The following is a 16,082-nucleotide window of genomic DNA, read 5'->3' as shown; positions in this document are numbered from 1 at the left end:
GAATATCTTGCATATCATCATAGAACCTTCATCTGGTGATGGATAGAGATAGAGACAGAGACCCACACATGAGCACTGGACTGAACTCCCAAGGTCCCAATGAGGAGCAGAAGGAGGGAGAACATGAGCAAAGAAGTCGGGACCACGAGGCGTGCACCCACCCATTGAAAATTTTTCTTTTGAAATTTTTTTCTTTTATACAATCTATGATGTACGGGGGAAAATGGAAAATCTGAAAATGCATTATGTCTTAGGGAGCACCCTTGTTTTCTTTCACTTGGGTCAGGTGAAGAATTCAAACATTATGTTGGAAACATTATTCCTTTTCTGAAACAAACATTGAAGGCAGACTGACAAAAGTACATTTTTTTCTTATTCTGCAAGAAATTATCTAGAAATGTGGCTGGTGCATGTATCCATTTATATTTACCAACACTATTCAGGCATGGTACATAGTATTCACAACATAAATTTTTCTAACAAATGTTCTTTTCAAACTTACTTTGATTATTAGATCATTTTCAAAACTTCTCTGTAGCGGCTGGGGAAATGGCTCAGCAAATAAGAGTACATAGTGCTCTTGTACTATGAGATTCTGAGTTTAGATCCAAGCATCTTTTCTCAGGGATGAGCTATTTTACTGGTTATCCAATGCAGAATTTTCAGCCTTGGGTACCATACACACACAAACAATAAAAAAAGATTCTGTGGGTTGTATTTATAGCATAGACAAATATTCATATATTTGTGTCACAGAAAAACAAAGAAAAAGAACTAATCAACTTGAGAATAGGGGGGATATGAAGAGTTTGGGGGAGGGAAGCTGAGGGGCTGGAGCCAGGAAAGAGAGTGAAGAAAGTGACATAATTCCACTCAACTTAAAATGGTTTTGAAAAACAAAATAAAAACAACAATAAAAAAACCTGCTGATATGAGCTAGCGAAATGGATCAGTAAGTAAGAGTGCTCGTTGTAGAAGTGTGAATGTTTTACTTCAAATTTCTAGCATCTATGGAAAAGTTTGGGTATGGCCAAGCATATGCGTATAATCTCAGAGCTATAGGGGCTCAAGATAAGAGGATCACAGGGTTTTCTGTCTCACAGTCTAGTTCCAGACTCAATAAGAAAACTGTCTTGAAGGAATATATGGACAGTCACAAATTAGGACATTGGCTATCCTCCGGCTTCTCTGCATAAGATCATGAATTTAAAGCACACACACACACACACACACACACACACATACACATACACACACACACACACACACTCACGCTTGAGTTCACACATGCATGCAAACACACAGGCACATGTTTGCAAGCTTTCTTATGATAAAAAAAAATCTTGGAATGATGATGTGGAATTCCCCTCTGTATGCTGTGAATACCAATGGTTAATAAAGAAAGTGGTTTGGAAGGATAAGGTAAATAAGCTGGGAAAACTAAACTGAATGGGGAGAGAAAGGAGGTGGAGTCAGGGAGAAGCCATGTAAAACCCCAATGGACACAGACACCAGAACTTTACCTGGTAAGCCACATCCTCATGGCAATACACAGATTACTAGAAATGGGATATATTAAGATATAAGTGTTAGCCAATAAGAAGTTAGAGCTAATGGGCCAAGCAGTGTTTTAAATAATATAGTTTCTGTGTGATTATTTGGGGGCTGAGTAGCCAGGAAGCAACAAGTAGGCTCCTTCAACAGAATAACACTAAACAACATAGGCAAATCAACACTCAAAGCTGGCGTACTACTAAGTAGGAGAATCAGTACATCTGAGGTGAAGCAAAAAAGTCAGAACAAATGGAGTCCATAAAAAGGACTGGTCTTGGTGAGTTCCCAGTAGAACATCCCCATTGTCTCAGTGTGTGGGTGCACCCCTCATGGTCCTGAGTTCCTTGCTCATGCTCTCTCTCCTTCTGCTCCTGATTTGGACCTTGAGATTTCAGTCCTGTGCTCCAATGTGGGTCTCTGTCTCTGTCTCCTTTCATCGCTTGCTGAAGGTTAATATTCAGGCGGATGCCTCTGGCCTGGGTCTGGAAAAGCCTGGGATAAAACCGGACTCTCTGAACATAGCGGACAATGAGGTCTACTGAGAACTCAAGAACAATGGCAATGGATTTTTGATCCTACTGCACGCACTGGCTTTGTGGGAGCCTAGGCAGTTTGGATGCTCAACTTACTAGACCTGGATGGAGGTGGGGGTTCCTTGGACTTCCCACAGGACAGGGAACCCTGATTGCTTTTCGGTCTGAGGGGGGAGGGGGTGGGAAATGGGAGGCGGTGGTGGGGAAGAGACAGAAATCTTTAATCATTAAATAAATTAAAAAAAACTCTGAAAGGCATTAGTGCTAGCCTTGTTCATATGTAAAGTCACCTCCACCTCCAGCAGCAGATAAAATTAGTAATAATTCCAACAACTGCAATGTATAAAGTGCAGATAAGGGATGAAAAATAAAAAGCTATTTGCATCATTAAATTTCATAGCCAAAATGATTGGTAGTTTATATCACAGCTGTAAATAATTTAAACTGAACAGGGAATAAACAAAGGATGAAATAGTTTTTGAAAAATTATTTCAGCTGATTCAAGACAACAACAACAAAAAAGTAAGCACGAACTTGAATCTGAAGCCTTTGTTTTTGGAGATGTATTTTCCTTATTTCCTAGTATATTCTATATACAATTCTTTTTGGGTGTGTAGGAATTTCTAAAGCATCACTTTATTAGAAGAATGAAATATCATTTAGTGGCTCCAAACAGTAAGCTATATTTACATTGTAATATTTACCTTCAATTTCTATTGACATTCATACAAGCATATTATTGGCATAAGTATAATTCTTGCAGCTATATGATACCTTATTGTCTTTAATCTCCAAGGGGATACTGCTTCATTTGTGTTCTCCATAAAACAGCAAAGTTACTTTACAGTTTCTATATCAATAATAAAAATATAATTATTTTGAAATGTATACTATTTAACAAACCAAGTTGGTTTTTTCTAGCATGACCAACTATAGCAAACAAGGAATGAGTACTTACTGCAGATGTTTAAAACTCCTCTCCTTTCAAAGAGTATCCCGAAAATTTTCCAAAGCAGAATTATTTCATAATACTAGTAGATTTATCAAAGGAAGTTGATACAAATAGTGTTATAATATAATTTTAGTTAATTTATAAACTAAGTATGTGAATCAAATAAAACATCACCATCGGAAACTTGCTTTAGAATGATAACACCCAGCACTGGGAATTGGAATTTAAGAATTCAAAGTAAAGAAAATCCTTCTAAATACTCCACCCTCAAAAGTAAACAAACAAACAAAAATAAATTTCATTTCTCTTCCTTTCTTTCTAGTATTTCATTTCTTTTCCTTTCTTTCTAGTATAATCCAACATTACAAAATGTTCAGGCATTTTGTGCTTTATTATAACTTTACTTTTTTTATTTATATCATTTTATTTAAATCATTTCCCTCATCTGTAAAATCCTAACCATAGTCAAAAACATCACTTTCAAGAAGCCACTCAAATGTTAAGATTACAGTACAAACCCAAATAACCATGATAGTCTTGTTCTATCATTCTTAAGGGACTCTAGTTCCTAAGGCTGCATTAAAAATACAATGAGATAACATGAGTTAAAGCTGGCACTAAATTATGAAGCAGTGTACAACTGTGAGCTATTATTGTAAGCACTTAAAAATGCTTGTTGGGTACATAAATGAAAGCATTTCCTTATAGCCATGAAATATTTTCTTTATCTGAAAGCTTCATAAGAAGTGTCACAAAGTTTGCCTTCATATTTTACCATTATTCTAAAAATTTAACTACAAGTACATATTATAAAGTACTGTGTGCTTTTGTGCATAATAAGTAGAAATAAAAGAATAGCCTAGAACAGAAAGATGTTTTATGATTGTATAAGTACATTAAAATTAGCCTTATACTATCAGTTTCTAAAGCTCCTACATAATATGTAATTATTTACATTTTCTTTGGGTTTCATTTATTATATAAAATCATTTAAAACCAGTTAAAAGCAGCATTCAATACACTAATCTTTGAAATTTCTCAACATGTTCTGTGACTAAAGAATAAGTAGAATATGATCAAAACTATTAAAATGTGAGAGAACTTATAGGCACAAAACCTTTATTAATTCTTGTCTTAATGAAGCAAATAACTTTAAACGTTTACGATTTCTTGTGTTCTTTCAATCTTACATAAATGTAAATAGGCATGTTATTATTATTATTATTAACTTCTGACATTAAGCAATATACTTTAGGTGCTTGTGAATATGATTAAGGGTTACACAGAGGGTAAATTTTCTGTAACACAATTATAGCATAAAAATAAGCTGCTGAGAAATGTGACAGGTTCTGTTTTTTGCTCATGTAAATGTGTTCTGTTACAAAAAGAAAAATGCTCAGGCAAAAATACATGTACAATACTTATGATTTTATCAGAAAAAGCATAAATTCCATGGAATATTTAAAGGGAGGCCTCTGTAAAGATGCTAATTTATAACTGTGTAAAGAAAAGAAAGAGTGCACGTCTGTGTCTGTCACAAAAATTTATTAACAGTCTGCCTACTCATTTATGCATCACAAGACAATAAAGTCATCAGTAATGTTTATTTCTGGTCAAATGAAAACTATCTTATTCAGGGACCTAGAGTATAATAAAATATAGACACAGAGAAAATTCACTTGCTTATTTAATTGGCATATGGTACTGGCACTGTGCCTTTGCTGGCATGCCTTCCCATCATTGAGGTACATGTGATTGACTAGCCAGTTTCCTTTATTCCTTAGCAGGTTTTCTTCTCCATAGGAACCTTAAACCAAAAGGAAAAATCCCTTACTGGGGATATTCCCTGCAAGTGAGTCTCCCATTCACTTAGCACTGAAATATCTCAAATCTCTAATTTCTAAAATGGTCTTCCAAGATAGTTTGATTTTGATTTTGCAGCTAAGAATACTGCGCTCATAGAGTATCAGACAGTGACCCCAGGTAAAAATAGCTCAAAGAAATAAATAATTCCTCTTATGCCAAAAACTGGGGCCATTCTCCTAGACATTCTACCTACTGAAGCTAGTAACCATTTGTGCTCTTTATGATAACCTGTCCACGATTCAAGAAACAGGAAATTGCCTATAAAAACAATCTACGTCATCCTACATAATTTCCATCCTTCATAATTTCCCTCTACAGTTACCCTTCCAGTAATTTCCATTTTGAGACATAATGGCTGACAGTGAGAAAATAGTCTTCATAATGCTCACTCTTATTTAACAGATGAAAACATATCTCTCTAAATTTAGTCAATAAATATGATTTGAAGGCATCCAGGCTTAACTTAAATAAAATATTCATTTATAATAGATGTATGCATACATGTACATAGATAGATTAGATTAGATAGATAGATAGATAGATAGATAGATAGATAGATAGATAGATAGACACACTGACACAATAGATAGACAGAAAATCAGAACCTTTGCATGGTTTTATTTTAAAAAACCATATTGGGTGACTAAGACAGATGAAATTTAGTTAAATTCCTACAAAAATGTCCTTTACACACACTTAGTATGCAAAAGGTCCTTTGCACAAACTTACACAGTTACCTCTCTTATCATTCTTTGTTATTTTTTAATTTTATTTTTGAGATTCTAATTATAACTTTTCTTCCTTCCCTTAATTATCTCCAAATCCTTCCATACACCCCTCTTTACTCTCTACTCTCTTTCTAATTCACGGTCTCTCTTCACTAATTGCTATTAAACACACACACACGCACACACACGTATGTATGTATGTATGTATGCATTACTAAATGTAGCATTCCTAACACATCTCTTTGATTAGAGAAGATACTGTAATATCCCACTGGCCAGAAAATATTAAATATCCACAAAGCACATTTTTTTTCATAGGGAGTTCTGTGACAAGTACTCAGGTTACATGTTGCAATTGTTATTTGAATATTTAAGGAAATATGTTTAAAATATTCTACAAAGATCCAAAATTAAATATCAATACTAGAACAGGGGAAAAAGAGAGAACAAGGAAAGACTGTCAGAAAAACTTCCACAAATCTAGACCTCTATTGAAGATGATAATAGATATTAAAAATTGAAGTCATGATGATGACCCTGCACTGCTTAAAATTGAGATGATATAGAATATAAATGGAAAGGTTATTTATCTTTTCCTTATAGGAAGAGTATCAAGGAAAATTAAATGAAGCAAAAGAAAGTTAATTACAGAGCTTAGCTTCTGTTAGAGATCTGTTTTCCCATGACTGATGCACACACAGCAAAGGGTACCATAAGGAAAGTAGACAACCTTTACCAACTATATCTAATCATTGCTCCAAAAGGGAGTCCTGCACTGATTAAAAGAACAATAATGTCCCAGCTCTGGGAATTCATGAGATCTAATCTGTTTTTAAGTCCCAGGTTTTTTTATTTTCCATGACTGTTATTCTAGGTTATAAGACACAGGTGCTCAGGGCATATTGGCAATCAATCTAAACAAGAAAATGATCCCGTTGACTAACACTTGAAACAGTTTTCAAACGCCAGATAGCTCATGAAACCATTCTCACAACTTTGACAACAAACTCTATGATTAATATGGATGGACAGATGCAGAAAGTGTGGCAGAAAGATAGGTCGAACCATTAACTAAAGATCCCCAGAACCGAAAAGAACAAGGATATTGTGGAAGTTAGGAGAGTGGGGGTGTTCTTTAGGGGAAATGGAAAACAGAGATTTTCCCTTGGGAAAGAAAAGGGAATGGTACAAGTATAATCAGGATTGGCTTACTAGTGCCAAAACATTTAGTTCACCATCTGAGATAAGAACTTCAAATTGACACTGGGAATTAATCTATCATGGGCCACCAAGATCATGGTGATGGAAGGCAGTTTACCAGGTTATAGCCAATTGTTTGAAAAGTTGTCACTAAAATATTAGTTTTTGTCAAATTCCCAGACTCACTGAAAAAGGACTGATTTACTTTCCGTGTTTTTATGGAGGCCTGTGAAATTCCTGCTGCATTCAGAAGGAAAGGGAAACTATTAGAAAAGCAAGTGGTGGGTTCCAAACAGTAACAGATGCTATTTTCCAATTACAATGCACAAGATCGAAATATTAATTTATTATGCAACAATGTTTAATTTGGAAAACCTGTGCAACATTATTGAGCAAAGCATTAATTTTAAAAAAGAAGCTGTCATGATTATTTGGCATAAGCACTTTAATGATGTGACAAAACAGTTTATTGTCTGCTGTTGATATGCAAATTACATCATCCCATCCTGAGAAACAGCTACTGAATATGAACCCATGTGTGAAGGATTATTCCTTAGTAAAATCAGTACTTCATCAATATATCCCCAAATCTTTCACTTAGTGACATATTGCTGCATTACATAGTAGAAAGGTTATCTTTTACTATCAAAGGAGCAAGTGAATAAACTAACAGTAACAAAGAGACGTCTCTGTCAAAAATTATAGATAAGAATGTCAAGCTATAGGTTATCAGGCCACTGAATTACACTGTTCATACATCATAGCTGTTCAACACATTCTGTCAGCATTGTTTTTCAGTCAGGGGTTAAATAATGACCATGTTTTAAGAATGCCTCTGGAGCAATGCTTTATCCTACATACTGTTCACCTGTTTGCTTTAGAGGTAGTATCAGTTGCTTTTGATTAGGTGCTGTTGTTGTTTGATGCTCTTATTGTTTGGACAGATGGTGGAATCTGTCAGTATGAAAACAGAACTTTGAAAAATACCAGTTTTACTCTGCTCCTAAATTTTCTATGTTCCTTATGTATATCATGTGTACTGCCACAATACCCATGCAGTATTCCAAATGTTTAATCATTAATAAATAATCTTCAGCAGTTGTCTTATACACTAAATATATGTAACCTGGAAAAGTTGATGGACTGTGTAACAGCTATACAAATAAGGTAGGTATTATTAATCTTTGTACAATTAACTTGACAAAATATCTCTATTCAATAGATAGCTGTCTAAATTTTCTAGTCACCTTTTTAGTACCAGAAATTAATCAATATCTCTAGAGTATTCTAGAAGGATACATAAAGTTAAACTTTTGAGGGACCTTAAATTAATATTAAATATGTATCTATTTAATATCAATTCCTGAAGTACTTTGAAACTTGTTTGACTTTATAGCATTTATTCATTATATCACATATTTGTTTTACATTTATGACTTGAACAACTAATGATATGAACAATATTGGATATAGGGAAAAATGAATTAATGACACTCTTGATCTAAAAGTTTATACCACAATTAGAGGAGCAAAATATATTAGAGGAGACTAGTGGTGGTTCAGGGACTAAACAATCTTATCTAGAAAAGAAGAACCCTAAAAAGAACAACTCTCAGATCTTTTATCCCCTCCATTTCTATTCAAGCCCTCATTCTCAAGTTTTACCATTTTATTTCTACATTACATTATTACATTGATTAAAATTTTCATTTAAAATCAAGTTAGTTTACATACACAAATTCTCTCATCTTGAACCATCTGCCATATTCCTAGATGATACCATTGTTATTACTTGTGCCAAAGTAAACATTTATAAGATAATAATAACTCTATGAGAATGATCAATGTTATTTACTAAATTTATATCTGCCTTTCCCCCCTGGCTTTAAAATAGGAAGGAAAACATGTCACTTCTTCCCATAGTACTTGAACCAAAGAATCAGCATAGTATTTATACATCTAGCTTCCTTATATGCTTTATAAACAAAGTAACCAATATCCCCTCCTATAAACAAAAGTACTAAGGTTCCACTAAGATTATCTAAAAACAAGAATTCAAGTCTATAATGTTAATTCATTTTCATCATGCTGTATCTCAATGTAGGCACAAATTGCTTGTTTCATTGTTACATTATTACCTGACTTACAATCTGGCAGGCTAAAATTTGCTACTTTAAGTTTCTATATTTAATCAACAATATTGCAGGTGGCTAGTGATTATATTTAAATAAAATGTTTCATCCTAACACAAACTCTAAATTTTGCTTTATTAATTTTTAGATTGAATTTGCTTCTCCATTTTCCTTCCAGATCTTCAAAATACTTCACATTAAAAAAGAAAATGGAGTAATCTATATTTATATTTTAAAAATTCATATGTAAAACTGCTTCTCTATTTATTCTGATGATTGGTGGATCCTCACCTACAAGATGAAATAGTTAAACCTTAAATAAAATCAGATAGGATATGCACTTGTTTAAATTCATGAATGTTGCTTACTTAATGTTTTTATATTTCTTTTACATTTTAGGAGATCTGTTAACATGTTTATTCAAATATTTTTCATAGTTCATAAAAACGATCTTTCACTATCAGTTAACAGCTGGAAAATATCTATTTTTTTTTAAAAAAAATACTTCTTTCATGAGGAAGGACTTCTTATAAAAATAAAACTTTTCTATTTACAATTAAATATATCTTAAATTATTAAAATTACTTAACACTTAATTTTAAATATCGTTCTGTTTTATTTCAAAAAGTATAATTTCTAATTGTCATAAATATAAGGAACATTGATACTGAATATAAATGAAACAGCACATTAAATCTCTGAGTCAACAATCACAACTCTGTCCACTATTCTCCAATAGTAACAATCACAATGATTATCATTTGTTATAAGCTTATATTACTTAGGCTATACTTTAACAGATAAACATAGCCAATCACTGTTCTACCTTCAAGGAAGCTGCAATACAATGGAAATTATAAGGCAAATTCATTTGTATTAATAGCATTGTAAATAATCGGGACTATATAAATATTAAACATTGTAGGAGTTCAGGAAAAGTACGTGATCATCATTACTATGACTCATCAAAAAAGGTTTCATGGAAGACATGGTGCATATACTGAAAGGTATAATTTCAAAAGTTGGGGACCTAAAAAGGAAAGTTACTCCATTGTTCCACAATAGGAATAATAACTGTTATTATAATAGCAGTAAGCCTTAAGTTAATGATATGCCCAACACCTGGATATGTGTTTGATATTCATTAAATAATTTAATTCTTAAACACCTCAGCAGGCAAATAATTATAATTTCTCCATGTTTCACTAAGACTAGGCATAAAAGATTTGTCCACAGTCACAGAGCTAGCAAGTTCATCCAGACCGAACTCTATTTCTAGCTGATATAAGCATTAGTAAGTCAATGAAACAAAGTTTCTCATTGAAATAATCAAAATAAAGATTATTTCCCAAATTTCATTTTTTTCTGCTACTTCAATCTACCAAGTATGCAGAAATAATCTTTAACTCTTCTTTCATTATCTATATCAAATCAGTGGCCAACCTTACGCTATGAAAATTCTACTTTGGGGCCCTCTCGAATTACTTCTTCCTCCAATACCATAACCATTAAGCAAAATTCCTAAACACTTTTCATCTTTTCTACCATAGCATATGATACTGCCCGAAACCAAGCTATGTATTTCCTTAGGTAAGAGTTATTGGTTCTCAAACAACATTTTAGGAAAGTTTAAGGGTAGAAATGTTATCATTAGTTTGTGGATGAAGAGTACATTTCTGAGGATCAGGTGAAGAGACGTATATCCCATACATAGAATACATTTATGAAATCCTGACCATAAAAGAAAAATGGAATTTTACAGATATGACAATGACAAAAATAAACAATAACATAGAAGGTGTCATTGGGGTGCCTTTGACAACGTGGATGATTTGGGTGGCACAGGATAGCACGTCACCTTTCCCAATATTAGCATTACTGACATGTTAAGTTGAAAATTCTTTATTTGGGATTTGGAGTGCAATGATCATAGAATACAGGATGTTCTGCAGGACTCCGGACTGCCATTCATTAGATATGAGTAGCACCTCCACAACCAAGTATGACAAAGAGAAATGTTTCTAAACATTTCCAAACATACACTGGAAATGAAAATCATCTCCATATGAGAACCACTGGCATAGTACCTGAAATCTTTGTTAAAACATTTGTACTTCATTCTAAGAACAAGAAAGATAACCATGTAAAGCAGCAAGAAGGGAGACTAATGCAGTTAGCTAAGAACATAAGTAGAAAAGCAAACCAGTTTACAATGCAGTTCTAAATGCTGTTTCTGATGTTCTGCATGGCTATTACTTCAGTGGAAACTGGATTTTTCCTTAATCATATGCCATAATTACTATTTCAGTGTAAACTGGATTTTTCCTTAATCATATGCCATAATTATTTACAACTCTCTCTTGGTTCACATTAAAATAGAGAGCAAATTTTTTTCTATTAATTATAATTTTACAAATTCACTTGTGTTCATGATTCCAAAGTTCTATCTTCTGACTCATTATCCACTACAAATCACATTTTAATAATTATCTCCTTACAATAAACTGAATTAACTCTGAGACTTATATTGTCTATAATAAAATATGATTCTTAATTTAAAACACTAAATTTATTTTGTGTTGATTCATGTTTATATTTGGTACCTCTGACAATTAATCATAAACTCCTGATAAATAAAACCACCTTTTCTATAATCTTATATATGTTCTGCATTACCATTTAAAATATTGATTGGGCCAAGAACTGTTGTCAGATTGATTGAATTAAAACTTGAGCATTATTCAATAAAAATGTATAATGCTTGTAACCTTCAACTAAGCAATTTTTCTAATACAAATCTACAAGAGAAAAGGATAGGAAAATGAATACAAGACTGATTTTCAGAAACAATATCTTCTACAACAAAATGAGAAATTTATGTGTATGTCTATGTATGTATGTATGCTTATATGTAGATACTAAAGATTATAATATTTAGTAAATGACATAAATAACAGAATCATGTATTCTCCCATCAAGAAATTTGCAATTTAATGTGGTTTCTCTCCTCTTTAGGGAAAAATTCAGAATCTGAATTAACTTATTATTTTTATATTAACTGAAGTAATTTATTATGTTCATGGGTAAACTCCATTTTCTTAAATTTTAATTAGGAACAAAAATTACAAACTTCATATAGTCAGCTCTCCTAAAGCTGAGAAGTCTTGCCTGACCTTGCAACAATTATATAAGTAAAAATAATAAGAGAAGATCCTGTTTTGTGTCATTGGCTTCTATAATTGAAGGATATATGTATTACAGAATTTTCTCCTATAAAATCCTTGACATACAAAAGAAATAAGGTCTGAAAATGTTTTACATATTTGATGAAAAACATGCATAAACATGGATTAATTTTGATGTATATGTTTCCATTATATTCTTGGCTTTACATTTGACAACCTTGGTGTATTATATTCATTATCCCCAACTGCTGCTAATTCTACAACTCTATTAATTATTCCCATATTTCACTGGAAAGGGCCTTAAAATCTTAGCTAATATTTTCTTTCAGTCCCATCATTGGCTAAATAATCCAGGGCTCTTCCTAGATATAAGTATATCAAAGATTTCATTTTTATGAACTGTCATCAAACAATAAAGAAAGTTGATAATTTTACAATATTATAAGCAATCTGCAACAGACTATTACAGATTAAAACTGATGCATAATCACCTCTAAGAAAAAGAAACATGTTATTCCTTGGCCTACCGAATATGCTAAAGTCATTCTAAAGTATTCAATTATACATTTAACCCAGATTAATAAAAAAATATTAAAGTCAAATTTAAAAAAATAGTTTAATTTGAATTGAAAGTAAGTCTCTTTTCCTTCCATCTATTAGGAAAGGTTATTACCAGATAATATACCTTTAAAAGGCTAACAGCTTACACTCCAGATTTATGAAAAGCACTAAGATTTGCTTCAAAGGTTAAGAAGCAGAGTCAAGCCTGTCCATTTTCAGCTACCAGAGAATTTTTAATAAGACAGTTTTTCACTTTGTTGATTCTGAGATTGTCAACACCTCTGCCTTGTTTTCAATTAGATCTAACGGATTCAGATCTGACCAGATCTTCTTGTATGTCATGGTGGAAACATTTCAGAGGCACTCACAAGCAACTGATAAAAAAAGTAACCAAGGGGTGCCAATGATGAAAGACTTTGTTGCCATGGTATCATCTCATAAATCATCAATTATTGTCTCTCATTATTAATGTGACAGCCACATACTGTCATAAAGAGATTTGCATTTTCATCTAGTTTTAAGAGTTTTTTGGGAGACGTCATTTGCTTTGTAAAAAAAAATGTCATGACAACCTCTCAACACTTAAGCTTGTTATCAAGTAGCCAAGTGTTCATCTGCACTTTGTCAGTCATTTCAGTAAACTAACCCCTTTTGCATTATTGACTAGTTTATTTTTGCAGTTAATAAAAATATTTCTAAGCATAGATATATAATGTGATAGACTAAAGCCAACACAAGCAATGGAACTATTTTGGTTGCTATGGTAACTTAAACTGATCAATTTCCTGTCACTCTTTTTAATAGAGGCTCTCTCCTGTGGCCATAAATACTAATTACAAACGCAAGGCGTTTGCTAACATGTTCACCTTACAGAATAAAGCAGTTCATGCTTAATTTATCATTTAAAATATCCTCTCACATTTGCAGTTTGGCACAGAATGAGTAATAACTTTATTTGTTTGCAACAGTTTCAACGTAATTTCACTAATTATTTTGCAGTGCTAGAATTTATTTGCTAAAGTTCATGAAACTCAGTAGACTTACGCAAAGTCTTAAATGTAATTTGCAGATTAAAGTTGTAAAGTTTGTTTGAAGCTCAATGTATTGCTCATTTAAAAGAAATTTATCATATTCTCCATAGAAAAATAGCTACATTCCCCCAAAACTACATGAGTCTTGTTACAGCATCTATCCATATCAATTAAATAATAATCCTGTATATTTGAACAAAAGTAGAAGTAATACAGTAAAATCACATATATAATTATAAATTGGCAATCTAGATTTTGAAAGAAAGTAGTTTTTTCAAGGAAAAAATAATAAACCTACCCTGTAGACTGTCATAATACACATAACCTATTAAGCCTTCCTCCCTTCCCTGCCCACTACATATTTTTTACAATTATTAAAGTTTATTATAGTTCACTTTTGAGTGGAACATGGAAAGGGCGAGAGAGTTTTTTACTATTTCTTAGTGTAAATAAGAACACTATTAATGATTAAACTACCATTAGAGAATTTCTGATTAACTCTCCTTTGAAATACCAGGCCATCTTTATTCCACAAGTTTTGTTTAACTCAGACATTCTCTCTGATTTTTAGTGTTCATGAATTACCAGATGGACAAAATTAAGCATCATGATGGTTTTCACGTTCAGAATAAAACCCTGAAACTGATCTTGCCCATTGTCCCACAAACTCGAAAGCTCAGAGTTGTCTTAATTGTTTTTGCAATTTCCAAAGCTGGATGGGTTCCTCCTAGATTTCAGATATTCACCTAGCATTGCTAGGAAGGCTGGAAACACATGAAATTCAAATATAATAAACGTGCTTCAGTTGATTTTCTAAAAAAGAGAAGCTTGAACCTAATACCATTTGCTTCTGGCAGTACTTACTAAATACATCACTGAATGGCGATCTAGACACTATGGAAGATGTGAGGTCACACTACTCTTCTCATCAAAATACTTTGCTTAACAGGGTCTGCCATGCCACTCCTCTGGAAGATTCAGCTAGTCTTCAGTACTACAAAAGGGACCCCTCTTTAACCACTGTTAATCAATGCAAATTATACATCAAAAGAAAGTAGAGATCCTTTCGTGGGTCTCTTGTGGTTGCAGAAGAAGGAGGGACAAAGTGCATCTGACTGCTTCTCAGCCTAGCAGCTGCAGCCTCAGCACACCAGGACTCTGTGGGCCTTCTGACAGCCTGCATGCACAGGTGCGCCTCTTCTTCCAGCACCAGCTCCAGTGCACTTATTTCAAAGGAAAATCTGGTCAGCTTAAAGCAATTGAAAACTAATCAGAAGGCAGTCAGCCATTGAGTAGGCGCACAAGCCCAGCCAAACAAAAGCTAGAATGAAAAAGTCAGGGTACTTTTTGTATATAATACAGCCGGTTTGGCACTGTGTTTCCTCCTACCTTTTGACAAGTGGATAAACAATTTTAAAAGTAAATTAAAAATTACCATAAACTACAGTACAATACTTGGGGAGAAATATGAAATAACAGAATAATATGTTCAATTTGCCAATAAGCATTTATTTATAATTAATATTAGCACCTCAAATATGGACAAAATTTGCAAATGCACTGACTAGTAAAATAAAGACATGGTCATCCCATTCACAGTGGCTATAAAATTATCACTGAACATTTCCAAAGGATTTTCAAAAACTTTTGCAGTCACTGGTTTGGCTCTTCACAAAAACCCCAAAGAGTTAATATTAGGTCCCTATAGTTAATATTAGATCTATGGAGTGGAGACTTGTAAGTGTTGAGTGTCTTGTCTGTGGTTATAGGACCAGTTCATGGCATAGCAAAGGGTTGAACACAAGTTTACTAACTAGAAATTCATGACTATTACCACTATAAAAAGTATTTATAAAAATATTCTTTGAATATTCGCTTCCTGCAGTTCCTGTTATTTATTTGAAAGTAACTGAAAGAGTACATAAAATTGTCTCTTTTAAATCCATAAAACAAATTATTTATTCACAGAAAAACTTCAGTAGAAACATGTATTTTTTTGTACCAATTTCCTATTTTCCAAATGCATCTGACCCCCAGAATCTTCTCTGGAGGAGAAAAACAATGAATCTATGATGAGTAGTGAATAATTAGCAATGTAGTTATTGGAGTCAGTTTAGGGGAGCAAGTTGCAAACAGTACGTGTGGCAGATTACTACATAGTGCAGTTTGAAACCTATGAAGACCACGTGTGTGCCTTTAAAAGTCTATGTGGTTTCTGGATACAATGAGGGATATGGAATTGACAACATTTCAATTACCTTCTTTCTTGACCACCTTCTATATTTACTCGGGATTGAGAAGATCAAAATTTGTCAAACGATATTTTGAAGAAACAGACTA

General features: G+C 33.0%; 1 protein-coding gene across 1 annotated transcript in view; it reads right to left on the bottom strand.

Annotated features, from left to right (window-relative positions):
* The window catches only part of LOC121443471 (dachshund homolog 2-like), a gene marked incomplete at its 3' end in the record, with an annotated part of 382,748 nt that overhangs the window by 324,938 nt on the left and 41,728 nt on the right, over window positions 1-16,082 (bottom strand). The window contains 2 exon segments of the mRNA XM_041645221.1: window positions 2,184-2,208; window positions 14,930-14,955. Of these exon segments, the coding sequence (XP_041501155.1) occupies window positions 2,184-2,208; window positions 14,930-14,955 (51 nt within the window).

The sequence above is a fragment of the Microtus oregoni genome, unplaced genomic scaffold (genome assembly GCF_018167655.1).
Source record: "Microtus oregoni isolate MIOR12 unplaced genomic scaffold, Mior012 000107F_ref0000227, whole genome shotgun sequence".
NCBI classification, from domain to species: domain Eukaryota; kingdom Metazoa; phylum Chordata; class Mammalia; order Rodentia; family Cricetidae; genus Microtus; species Microtus oregoni.
The sequence above is the reverse complement of the archived record's forward strand: the minus strand, read 5'-3'. Positions and strand labels throughout refer to the sequence as shown.